The following is a 14,076-nucleotide window of genomic DNA, read 5'->3' on the forward strand; positions in this document are numbered from 1 at the left end:
ACCTTGCTATATGACTCCTATAAATCTTTTTGGACTTTGTCTAGGGATACAGTTGAGTAATTTGGAAACAGTTTGTTCAAGTCTTGCTTTTATAATTTACTAGTTCGCTCCAGAGCAGCAACATCTTCTCAACTCAAGAGTTTGCCAGACTCCACATCTCAGTTTCTACTCTCTGTGTCACATCCTGGAAAATCTCTCTGTGCAGTAGGCCTGGGGCAATTGTAGGACTCACCTTGTTTGTTTCTTCTCTCAAGAATCACTGACCTGAATGTCTTAATCATTGTTGTTTCTACATATTTTGTTTTTTGGAGAAGAGGGGTAGGATTGTTTCAAGAGGACAGTAAACATGATCCTTGTTACACCACATGGACCAGATGCAAAAGTCCCCACCCATCCTTGTATATTTAATCTATCTGTATCTATTTAAAATGAGTTTCTTGTAAACATCGTAAATATATGGTCCCTGACTTACAATGGTTCACCTTATGATTCAACTTTACCGTAGTGACAAAGTGATATGCACTCAGTAGAAACCATACTGAAGTACCTATACAAGCATTCTATTTTTCACTTTCAGTATCACATTCAATAAATTATAATGAGATATTTAACACTTTATTATAAAATAGGATGTATGTTAGATGATTTTGCCTAACTGTAGGCTAATTTAAGTGTTCTGAGCACATTTAAGGTAGGCTAGGCTAAGCTATGATGTTCAGTAGGTTGTGTGTGTGTGTGTGTGTATATATATATATATATTTTTTTTTTTTTTTTCTGAGTCAAGGTCCCACTGTCACCCAGACTAGAATGCAATGAAGACTATAACTCACTGCAGCCTTGACCTCCTGGGCTCAAGCAACCCTCGCACTTCAGCCTCCCAAGTAGCTAGGACTACAGGTGCACACCACCACATCCAGCTAATTTTTGTATTTTTTGTAGAGATGGGTTTTCACCATGTTGTCCAGGCTGGTCTTGAACTCCTAGGTTCAAATTAACTGCCAGCCTTGGCCTCCCAAAGTGCTGGGATATAGGCATGAGCCACCATGCCCAGTTAATTATGTGTATGAAATATATTTTTGACTTTCAATATTTTCATCTTACAATGGGTTTAACAGGACCTAACACCATCATAAGTCAAGAAGCATCTGTACTTGAGTCTTGCTTTTCTATACCATCTGACAATCTTTGCCTTTTAAATTTAGCATTTAAGTCATTTACATTTATTATAATTATCAATATTACTAGATTTATATCTACTGTTTTGCTACATTTTTGTCCTGTTATTTGTTCCTTTCTTCATCTTTATCTATCTTCTTTTAGACTGATTATTTTTAGTATCCACTTTATATCCTACATAGGCTTACTATTTTTATTTTGTCGTATAGGAATTGTTCTAAAACATACACAGCCTACCTTCAAATATCATTCCACTTCATGTATGATATAAGCACCTAAAAATTCTATACTTCCCTTTCCCTTATCCCATTCTTTATGCTACTGACATCAATTAATTTCTATGTATAAGCCCTTAAGGCATTGTTAGTATTTTTGTTTTAGTCAATTATCTTTTTAAAAGTTAAAAATGGGTCAGGCATGGTGGCTCACACCTGTAATCCCAACACTTTGGGAGGCCAAGGTGAGTGGGATCACTTGAGGTCAGGAGTTCAAGACCAGCCTAGCCAACATGGCAAAACCCCACCCATCTCTACTAAAAATAAAAAAATTAACCAAACATAGTGGCTCATGCCTGTAATCCCAGCCCTTTGGGAGGCCGAGGCAGGTGAATCACTTGAGTCCAGGAGTTGGGAGACCAACCTGAGCAACATGGCAAAACCCCTTCTCAACAAAATATATAAAAATTAGCCAGGTATAGTGGTGCATGTCTGTAATCCTGGCTACTTGAGAGGCTGAGGTGGCAGGACTGCTTCAGCCTGGGAGGTCGAGGCTGCAATGAGCCATCATCGTGCCACTGCACTCCAGCCTGGGAAACCTGTCTCAAGACCTGTCTCAACAACAACAACAAAAAAATTTTTATTTCAATACCACCAATTTTCAGCTACTTGATTATGATGTGCGTGGTTAGGTTTTTTTTTTTTTTAATATTTCTTCTACTTTAGGTTGACTTCTTACCATCATCTACAGGTTTATAGTTTCTACCAAACAGAGAACAGAGGTTTAAAGTCATTATTTCTTAATGTCAGTCACAGCAACCTGGATGGAACTGGAGACTTATTCTAACTGAAGTAACTCTGGAATGGAAAACCAAACATCATACATTCTTACTCATAAGTGGGAGCTAAGCTTGTGAGGATGTAAAGGTATAAGAATGATACAATGGACTTTGGGGACTTGGGGAAAGGATGAAAGTGGTATGAGGTATAAAAGACTACACATTGAGTACAGTGTACACTGCTTGGGTGATGGGTGCACCAAAGTCTCAGAAATCACCACTAAAGAACTTATTCATGTAACCAAACACCACCTGTTCCCCAAAAACTGTTGAAATAAAAAATAAATAAAAGTCATTATTTCTTATAATATTTTCTGTTTCCCCTCCCTTCTCCTAGGATTCTAATTACACGTCTTAGACCACTCGATATTTCCCACAGCTCACTGATGCTGTTTTTTCTTTAGTCCTTCCACCCTGTGCTTCATTTTGGATAGTCACTATTGTTATCTATTCAAGCCCACTGATGCGTGTCTTATCTGCTATTAATCCCATCCAATATATATTTTATTTCAGATACTGCATTCTTCATCTCTATTTTTAGATCTTCTATGTATTTCCACATCATCCTTCTGTTTTCCCCTCGCGTCTTGAACATTTAGAGCATATTAGCAGCAACTGTTTCTACATCTTTGCCTGCTAAATCATCTTTATCATTTCTGGGTCTCTTTCTTTTCAGGAAATTTTTAAATCCTGGCTATGGGTCGTATTTTCATTCTTCTTTGTAAGCATTTTAATATTTTATTCAGGTAAAATTGACATAATATCTAATTAATCCATTCAAAGTGAACATTCGGCTGGGCACGGTGGCTCACTCCTGTAATCCCAGCACTTTGGGAGGCCGAGGCAGGTGGATCACTTGAGGTCAGGAGTTCAAGACCAGCCTGGCCAACATGGTGAAACCCCGTCTCTACTAAAAATACAAAATTTAGCTGCGCGTGGTGGCAGGTGCCTGTAATCCCAGCTACTGGGGAGGCTGAGGCAGAAGAATCCCTTGAACCCGGGAGGCAGAGGTTGCAGTGAGCTGAGATCACACCACTGCACTCCAGACTGAGCGACTGAGGGAGACTACGTCGCAAAAAAATAAATAAAAAATAAAGTGAACATTCCAGTGGTATTTAGTCCACTCACAGTGTTGTACAACTACCACCTATACCTGGTTCCAAAACACTGTTATGACCCCAAAAGGGAATTCAACACCCATTAGGCAGTTGCTTCTCATTCAGCCTTAACCCCAGGCCCTGGCAAGCAACAATCTACATTCTGTCTCATAGATTACCTATTGTGAATATTTCACATAAATGGAATCACACAATATGTGACCATTTGTGTGTGTCTTCTTTCACTTAATGTTTTCTAGGTTCATCTGCATCGTAGCATGTATCCATACTTCATTTCTTTACCGCTAGACAATATTTTATGGAATGTAGACTACAATTTGGTTACTCATTCATCCACTGATGGACATTTGGGTTGTTTCCACCATTTAGCTATTGTAAACAGTGCTGCTATGAACATGTGTGGTCATGTATTTGTTTGAGTACCTGCTTTCAATTCTTTAGGGTATATACCTAGGAGTGGAATTGCTGGGTCATATGAGAAGTCTATGTGTTCCTTTGCGGAACTGTCAAACTCTTTTTTCCACAGAGGCTGAACCATTTAACATTCCCACCAGCAACATACAAGGGTTCCAGTTTCTCCACATCATCCTCAAAACTAGTTACTGCCCGTCTTTTGATTCTGGCCATCCTAGTAGTTGTGAAGTGGTATCTCACTGTGGTTTTCGTTTGCATCTCCCTGATCACTAATGATGCTGAGTATTAATGATGTGTTTATCTTCTTAGAGTAAATGTCTATTCCAAGTCTTTTGCCCATTTTTTACTTGAGCTTTTTTTTTTTTTTGCTGTTGAGTTGTAAGTTTTCGTTCTTGTATTTTGGCCATTGGTCCATTTACGAGTTAATTTTTACACATGGCATGAAGTAGGGGTCCAACTTTATTGTTTTGCATGTGGATCTCCAGGGGTCCCCAAACCATTTGAAGAGATTATTCTTTCCCCACTGAATCATCCTGGCATGTTTGTTAAAAATCAATTGCCTACAGATATATTAATTCTGGACTCTCAATTCTATTAGTCTATACATCTATCCTTATGCCAGTACCACACTATTTTGATCATTATAGCTTTGCAGTAAGTTTCATAATTGGGAAATATGAGTCCTCTGGCTTTATTCTTCTTTTTCAAGACTGTTTTGGCTATTTGGATCTGTTGCAATTCCATATGAATGTGAGGATCAGCTTTCCAACTTTTGCAAAAAAAAAAAAAAGGCCAATGGAATTTTGATAGAGATTGCATTGAATCTGGAGATTGCTTTGGACAGTATTGCCATCCTAACGGCAATGTAAAGTCTTCCAATTCATGAACACAAAATGTCTTCCCACTTATTTAGGTCTTCTTTATTTCAACATGTTTTGTAGTTTATAGTGCACAAGTCTTTCATAAGCAAGTCAACTGCTCTAGGCTTTTGGATGCTATTATAAATGCAATCTTTTTAAATTTCTTTTTGGATTGTTCATTGCAAGGAAACAGAAACACGTTTTTTGTGTCTTACCTTGTACCTACAACTTTGCTCAAGTTATTTATTAGCTTTAGTGGAGGTTTTTCTGGATTCTTTCAGATTTTCTATATATAGGACCATGTCATCTGCAAATAGAGACAGTTTTATTTCTTCCTTCCAAATCTGTATGTCTTTGTTTCTTTTTCTTGTCACACTGCTCTGGCTATAACTTCCACTACAACTTGAATAACTGTGGTGAGAATGGGTATCCATGCCTTGTTCCCGATCGTAAGGGCAAGGATTTCAGTCTTTTACTATTGAGTTGGATGTTAGCTGTGGGTTTTTTCATAAATGCTGAATGTTGAGGAAATGTTAAAAAAAAAAAAAAAAAAAGTTCCCTACTCTTCCTAATTTTGAGCGTTTCTATCACGAACAGCTGTTGAATTTTATCAACTGCCTACTGTATCAATTGAAACAATCACGTGGGGGTTTCCCCCCGCTTCATTCTATTAATGTGTTGTACTACACCACCCTTGCATTCCTGGGAATAAGTCCCACTTGGCCATGGTGCATATTCCTTTAAATATGCTGCTAGATTCAGTTTGCTAGTATTTTGTTGAATATTTTTGCATCTGTATTAATAAGGAATATTGGTCTGTAATTTTCTCATTATGTCTTTGTTTGGCTTTGGTATCAGGTAATAATACTGGCCTCAAAGAGTGAGTTAGGAAGTATTCTTACTCTCTCCTCTCCAATATTTTGGAAGAGTATGAGAGCGATTCTCATACTCTTTAAATATTTAAATATTTGGTATTATTCTTTAAATATCTGGTAGAATCCGCCAGAGAAGCAATATGGTACTGGACTTTTGATTGGGAGTTTTTGTTTTGTTTTGAGATAGGGTCTCACTCTATCATCCATGTTGGAGTGCAATGGCATAATCATGGATCACTGCAGTCTCAACCTCCCAGGCTCAAGTAATCTTAGTTTGGGAGATTTTTTAACTAATTCAATCTGTTCACTTGTAAGTCTGTTATATTTTCTATTTCTTTCTGAGTCAGTTTTAGTAATGTGTATTTCTAAAACTGTGTCCATTTCATGTAGGTTATCTAATCTGTGCATAAGATTGCTCATAGTATTCTCTTTAATCCTTTTTGTTTAAGGTCAGTAGTAATGTCCCCACACTCATGTCTACTTTTAGTTATACCTATCTGTGTTGTTTCTTTGTCAGTCTAGCAAAAGGTTTGTCAATTTCATTGCTCTTTTCAAAGAATCAAACTTTTGGTTTCACTAATTCTCTATATTATTTTCCTATTCTCTATTTCATTTATCTTCACTCTAATCTTTATTTACTTCCTTTCTTCTGGTAGCTTTGCATTTTCTAGTTTCTTTAAAATGTAAAGTAAGATTATTTATTTGAGGTCTTTTTTATTCTTTAATGTAGATGTTTATTGCTAACAATTTCCCTCTCAGGACTGTTTTCACTGCATCATTTAAGTCACATATATTGTTTCCATTTTAATTTATTTCTAAGTATTCTCTAATTCCCACATATTTGTAAATTTCCATATATTTGTAAATTTTCCAGTATTCCTTCTGTTAATGATTACTAACTTCATTCCACTGTGACTGGAGAAGATACATAGCATGATTTCAATCTTTTTAAATTTACTGAAACTTGTTTTGTGGCCTAATACAGCCTGGAGAATGTTTCATGTATACTTTAAAAGAATATATATTTTGGCAGGGTGCAGTGGCTCATGCCTATAATCCCCGCACTTTGAGAGGCCAAGGAGGGTGGATCACCTGAGGTCAGGAGTCTGAGACCAGCCTGGCCAACACGGCAAAACCCCGTCTCTACTAAAAATACAAAAATTAGCTGGGTGTGGTGGTGGACACCTGTAATCCTAGCTACTCAGGAGGCTGAGGCAGGAGAATCACTTGAACTCCGGAGGCAGAGGTTGCAGTGAGCCAAGATGGAGACATTGCACTCCAGGCTGAGTAACAGAGCAAGACTCCGTCTTTCAAAAAAAAAAAAAGACAAAAAAAAAAAAAAGAATACATATTTTGCTGTTGCTGAATGTTCTGTGTATGTCTGTTAGGTCTAGTTGATTTACACCGTTGTTCAGGTCCTCTAGTTCCTTACCGATATTCTGTCTAGATGTTCTATCCCTTGCTAACGTCAAAGCAAGCATTTTTTGACTGAATGACAAAAACTAAATTTTACATTGTTGGGTTCTGAATTTTGTTGTATTCCTCTAAATAGTGTTCTGGTGCAGTTAAGTTACGTGGAATCATTTGGAGCCTTCTGAGGACTCTTCCCAGTGCCCCATGTATTCTACGACATCCTTTACTCTGCATAGTAGGAACACGACTATTTGAAGCCTTATGTGAACTCTGGAAATTGTTTTTCTTAGTGCTTTCCAGGTATTTTTTTTCTCTGGCCTCAGGTAGGGCCTGTCAAGCATCTACGAAATCAGAACTCAGCAAAAGACTCCAGGAGAATCCTCTGGAGATCTCCAAAATGCATGCTCACTTGTTCATGCTCTCTTGCTTTTTAGTGTATGCCTCCCCAACGCCAATCCCAACCCCCTTAGCTCTTTTTTCTCTGGTACTTTGCCCTGTAATTCTAATCGCCTTGATCTTCCCAAATTTTTATCTTTGTCTTCTTATCTCAGTAGGACTGCTGGGCTCTGTTTTGGTTCCTCCACACCTTGCACCGCAGCCAATAAACAGCCTCTAGGCTCTGCAGTAAGCTGTTACAATTGAAGGGCTTTACCCTCACTTGTTCCTATTCTCTCAGGGATCAGTCTGGTGCTGCCTGTCATCAATGTCTAAAAGCTATTGTTTATATATTTTATAAATTATCAAGTTATTTAAAGAGGAAGAGTACATTTTTGATACATAACAAGTTACCTCCAATTTTGTGGCTTTAAAAATCAAGCATTGGCCAGGCACGGTGACTCACGCCTATAATTCCAGCACTTTGGGAGGCCGAGGCAGGAGGATCACCTGAGGTCAGGAATTTGAGACCAGCCTGCCCAACATGATGAAACACCATCTCTACTAAAAAATACAAAAATTAGCCAGGTGTGGTGGTACACGTCTGTAGTCCCAGCTACTCAAGAGGCTGAGGCAGGAGAATCACCTGAACCTGGGAGACAGAGGTTGCAGTGAGCTGAGATCATACCACTGCACTCTAGCCTGGGCGACAGACCAAGACTTCAACACAAAAAAAGCTAAAAAAAATTAAAAAACAAACAAACAAACAAAACAAGCATTTCTTTTTTTTCACACAGTTTCTGAGGGTTGGCAATCAGGGAACAGCTTAGATGGGTAGTTCTGGCTCCGGATCTCTCATGAGGTTGCAGTCAAGATGTCAGCAGGACAGTTAGGACTGGAAGCTTGACTAAAGCTGGAACATCTGCTTCCAAGAAGGCTCATTCACATGCTGTTGGCTAGAGAGGCCTCAGTTCCTTGTTGGCTGTTGGCAGGAGGCCTTAGTTTCCCACAGCATGGGCCTCCCCCATCGGGCCATTCACAACATGGCAGCTAACTATTCTCAGAGTGAGTAATCCAAGGTTGGGGGTAGTGAGGGGAAGTAGGCGGAACCACATTTGTATTATAAATAACCTATCCTAAGAAATGATCCATCACTTCTGTTGCATTCTATTGGTTCCACAGATAAACCTCAATATAATGTGTATGGGGATTACACCATGGTGTAAATATCGGGATGCAGGGATCATTGGGGGCCATCTTGGAAGCTGGCTACACATAAAATAAATCCAGTTCCCATTATACCAACATAGGGTAAAGTAGAAGTCTTTCTTACACATTTTAACCTCCTTATGTTTACTATTTTTCTTATCCCCTAACTGTAGGCTATATCCTGCAGCTACAAGAGACATGAGCAGATTACAGATCTCCACACCCAGTCTCAGAAAGAAAAGTAACTATTACTAAGTAGCAGCAACTTTTAAGAGAAAAGAATAGAGTTCTTGGTGCTTGTGGCAAGAAGCAGAAGGACCTCAAAGCCAATCTGGGCTTGAGAAAGTGGTTCATTCCCCCAAATACTTTACTCAATGATCTACCTAAATGTCTGCCGTCTGCCCTCCCTTCCCACCAATTTCCAGAGTCAGGCAGCAACGGCCAACAGCAATAATAATAGTGAAATTAACAGCAGTAGTACCAGGACCAATGCTAAGCATTTTGCCTTTGTTATCTCAATTACTCCTCACAACAAACCTCTGAGATAGCTGTCATTATTCCTTAAACTCTAGACTTTGTTTCTTGGTAATCATACTCTGGTCTTACACTATCCAGTGTAATAAATTTTTTTTTTTTTTAATAACACCTGGCTCCCTCTTGCCCTACAGAGTTCTGCTACTGCTTTGACATGGAAAAATTCTGTCTTGTCCTACCTGTCATCCCTTCCACTTCAGTTAGGCCTTAAAGCTTCCTCTTAGCTTCCATGTTCCCAACATCTACTACCAAACCTCACTAAAAAGAACCACCACACTATTTTGATCCCTGTAAATTCCCAGTTGCTAGGCTCTCCCAATACCACAACTGCCTAATATAGACTTTTCCAATTCCTTAGGACACACTGACCTGTCAAGTCTACCTCACCAGCTAATCTCCAAAACTTGGCCCTACTTCAACTACTCATTTAAAAATATTATTCACAGCATGTATCTTCGTAATTTATATTTGCTGTAGCTTACTGCTAAAATGAGTTCCTTTTCCCAGGGGACCTATAATTAATGATCAGGGAGAAAGGCCCAAAATATACCATACTCGTACATATTATGTTATCCCAGAAATTAGTATACTCCTGTTGGTTATCTGTTGAATAATGAGTGAAAAGTATAAAGTAATGATTATAAATACTAACTCAGAAAATTATCAGAAAATAATCCAAAGAATGTTATTTACAAATAAAAAGAAATAGATGACAGTAGACATATATAAGCAATCCACAAAAGGCAAAACACGAAAGAACAAGAAATATTTAAATATTATAGAAACACAAAATAAAATACCACCTTTTGTCAGACAGATTAGCAAAGACTGAAATTTTGTCAAGAAAGTAAGGAAACAGGTAGATACACTTCTGGCAAATATAATTTTGTCTTTTTGGGAGCTATACACCAAATATCTTTAAAATCCACATACATCTTTGACTAGTATTTCCATTTCTAATAATTAATTCTAAGAAAATAATTGGACAAAGAGATGTATATTTAAAAAATTTACTATGGCACTAACTACAATACAAAAATCTGTCCAACAATAAGGGCTTGGTTAAATTTTAGTACATCCAAACTAAGAATTATTAATAAATCACTTCAAAACATTACATATTGTATAATCCCAGTTTTTAAAAAGTAACATATATTCACATAAAAACATACCTGCATAGAAAAAAAATCTAGAAGTATACACCCCAAAATGTTACCAGTGATTATCTCTGTAAAAGAAGTGGAATTTTTCGTGATTTTTTTGTTTGTTTGTTTTTCAGGGTTTTTTTTTTTTTTTTATTTGCTTATTACACCTAATTTTCTACAGTAAGCATAAGTTGCACATAGATAATAACACACATTCTTAAAAGGCAAAAACAGCAACTATGATCACAATTTAAATGCAGAAAAGTGCTATTATCTTAACAGAACATGGAACATCCATGTTCCATGATAATAGTAAAGTTAGGCAAAGTTATTATCAAATAACCTGGTATTCAATAGCCTAGTTTTTAATTAGTTTTAGTAACACATGTGGAAGAATCTGTTATGAATAAAAAACCATGTAGGCCAGGCGCGGTGGCTCACGCCTGTAATCCCAGCACTTTGAAAGGCCGAGGCAGGCAGATCACGAGGTCAGAAGTTCGAGACTAGCCTAACCAACATGGTGAAACTCCGTCTCTACTAAGAACATAAAAATTAGCCAGGCGTTGTGGCGTGTGCTTGTGATCCCAGCTACTCAGGAGGCTGAGGCAGGAGAATTGCTTGAACCCAGAAGGCAGAGCATGCAGTGAGCCAAGATTGTGCCACTGCACTCCAGCACAGGCAACAGAGTGAGACTCCATCTCAAAAAATAAAAATAAAAAAGCATCTAATTCAGGTATTTTAAGAAAACAAAAGACTTCCCAAATAAAAATGTAGTACTAATCCTAGAGACAATGTTGAAAATCACATAGTAAAAATCTCAACTGTTTCAAGCTGAGAATCAACTTAAGTCCCCTTTGCATGCCTAGGGTCTCATTCTGTTACCCAGGCTGGAGTGCAGTGGTATGATCACAGTTCACTGTAGCCTCAACCTTCCAGGCTCAAGTGATCCTCCACCCCAGCCTCCCAAGTAGCTGAGACTACAGGCATGTGTCACCATATCTAACTTTTTTTATTTTTTGTAGAGACAGGGTCCTACTATGTTGCCCAAGCTGGTCTCAAAATCCTGAGCTCAAGCAATCCTCCCACTTCAGCCTCCCGAAGTGCTGGGATTACAGGCATGGGCCACCACACTGGGCCCCTTGACACATTTACCTTGAGAACCCTCACTGTTACGAGAAAGTGGTTGCCAAGAAAGTAAATTCAAAAATCACTCATGAGTTTAAGAATTCAACTCTATGTTTAGCTGAAGAGAGTCTTTATCTCAGACTTGAACAGTTCGGGGGATGACAGTTATAGTCAGTAACAAGAAGGGGGGTCTCTTAAATTGTTCTAGGAATACACTTCTGTTAAGATTGAGCATCCCAAATCCAAAAATCTGAAATCCAAAATCTCCAAGATTTCAAACTTCTTTTGTACCAACATAACGCTCAAAGGAAATGCTCACTGGAGCATTTTGGATTTTGGATTTTTGGATTAGGGATGCTCAACCTGTAGGCAAAATTCCAAAATCTAAAAAAATCTGAAATCCAAAACACTTCCGGTGCCAAGCATTCTGATAAGGAATACTCAACCTGTACAATTTAAGTATGTATATCTCCAGGCACTGTGTATGATTTCTAGCCAACATCCACGGAATTGCTTGTGGCCATGTAGAGAATTGCCTAGGAACTGTTTGCAATGCCTGATTCAACATGACCTGCAATATAGCCAGTTAGTAAATCCTCATTAGGACTAATCCATAAACTATAATTTTCAATGAAGTTGGCTAGCATAAAATGGTCATTTCCAAATGTCTGTGGCAGAAGATGAAAAATTATTTTAATTGTAACCAAATAATTAATGGCAGGTATCCATAGAAAGTTATTTAGTGGCAACTTCACACCTCTAACAGTTTGCAAATAAGGTCTCATAATGCTTCCACTGGAATTTGAGAGCAGCTGTGAGGAAACAGGAAGCACTAAGCACAGGACAGCTCTACGATTTCTTTAAATTATTAGTAATGTTTTTGATTAATTTTTGTTGCACAAGGAAAAGTTTCTAGTAGGGGAGAAAACCAAATAACAACTTTACATGAGGGAGAGTTAGTTGCATTTGTGTAACACAAGCAGCACATAACACCAAAACTGACAACATAATTATGTGGTTATTGTTGAAAAATAAATATCTCCTTGCTTTAGTGACAACTCTAGCACCATTCATATATTCATACACCCAACAAATAAATGTATGAAAACTATTTAAATTGTTTATTCTAGGACCTGGGGATATAAGAGTAAACAAGAAAAGTCACTGTCTGTCTTCATGAAACATACTAACAAGGGAGACAGATGTTACAACATATAATTACGTATTTGACTATAACTACAAATGTCATGTTATTAAACTAAAGAGCAAGGTGCTATGACAGCATATAGCAGGACTGCAGTCAAGCAAGCCAAACCCAGGGGAGGGGAAGAGAGGTTCAGGCAGAGGAAATCTGTGCAAATCCCTGCAGCCAGAACATCCTTACCCAATCTAGGAACTGAAACAGTCCAGTATAACTGAAGCATTGAGATTATTTCTTGGGCACACATTAAGTCTAAGATGTATAAAGACATCCAAGAGATCAAGGTGATAAATGCTACATGAGTTTGGAGCTCAGAAAAAAAGGTCTAGACCAGGTATAAACTTAGAAGTCATTAGCTTAGAGATGGCATGGAATGCACAGGAACCGGAGATTTCTTTGGCAAGGTGAGCAGGACTATATATCGGAAGGCAGGGGGTCAGGATTACTTTCTTTTTTTTGGAACGGAGTCTACGGAGTCTTGCCCAGGCTGGAGTGCAGTGGTGTGATCTCAGCTCACTGCAACCTCCGCCTCCTGGGTTCAAGCAATTCTCCTGCCTCAGCCTCCCGAGTAGCTGGGATTACAGGTGTGCACCACAACGACCAGCTGATTTTTTTGTATTTTTAATAGAGATGGGGTTTCACTATGTTGGCCAGGCTGGTCTTGATCTCCTAATCTCAGGTGATCTACCTGCCTTGGCCTCCCAAAGTGCTGGGATTACAGGCATGAGCGACCACGCCTGGCCAAGATTACTTTTCTTTTTTTTTTTTTTTTTTGAGACGGAGTCTCACTCTTTTTGCCCAGGGTGGAGTGCAATGGCGCGATCTTGGCTCACCGCAACCTCAGCCTCCCGGGTTCAAGTGATTCTCCTGCCTCAGCCTCCCGAGTAGCTGGGATTACAGGCATGCGCCACCATGCCTGGCTAATTTTGTATTTTTCAGTAGAGACGGGGTTTCTCCATGTTGACCAGGCTGGTCTCGGACTCCCGACCTCAGGTGATCTGCCCGCCTTGGCCTCCCAAAGTGCTGGGATTACAGGCGTGAGCCACCATACCCAGTTGATTACTTTCTTAATCACAGGAGAAAAAAAAAAAAGTTTAATTACTTCTCTCTTGATTTGCAATCAAAAGAAATAAGAGTATTTTGTTTCTTTCCTTTTTTTTTTTTTTTTTGTTTTTAAGAGACAGGGTCTTACTATGTTACCCAGTCTGGCTCAAACTCCTGGGCTCAAGAGATCCTCCCACCTCACCTCCCAAAGTGCTGGGACTACAGGTGTGAGCCACCCAGCCTGGCCAAAAGTATTTTCTAACACTATAGCTATGATACAATGTTCTATTTGATCGGGAAAGGTAAAATTAAATGTATAAAGTTCTTGGAGAAACGTCAAGAAGTAAGAAAAACACTTCCTTCAGTGAGTCTAAAGTATTATATGCTGTAGTTTAGCAGGGCACTTCCTTCTAGTGTTTTTCAGTGCCCTGGAAAGTGAACCTTTTTTCTTTTAAAAAAAAAACAGATACAACTACTTCACAAGATTTGTCACTAAAAATGCTTTGAGTCTGCAGAACTGGCACCTACTGAAG

General features: G+C 38.6%; 1 protein-coding gene across 17 annotated transcripts in view; it reads right to left on the reverse strand.

Moving 5' to 3' along the window:
- Positions 1-14,076, reverse strand: part of STAU2 (staufen double-stranded RNA binding protein 2) — a 331,631-nt gene that overhangs the window by 308,325 nt on the left and 9,230 nt on the right. For 2 of the 17 annotated variants that reach the window (XM_063726258.1, XM_054560822.2), the window contains exon 4: positions 10,201-10,256. In XM_063726258.1, coding sequence (XP_063582328.1) covers positions 10,201-10,206 — 6 coding nt within the window. In that variant the 5' untranslated portion in view covers positions 10,207-10,256. 17 annotated transcript variants of the gene reach the window in all.

Source organism: Pongo abelii, chromosome 7 (genome assembly GCF_028885655.2).
Source record: "Pongo abelii isolate AG06213 chromosome 7, NHGRI_mPonAbe1-v2.0_pri, whole genome shotgun sequence".
In the NCBI taxonomy this organism is placed as follows: Eukaryota; Metazoa; Chordata; class Mammalia; order Primates; family Hominidae; genus Pongo; species Pongo abelii.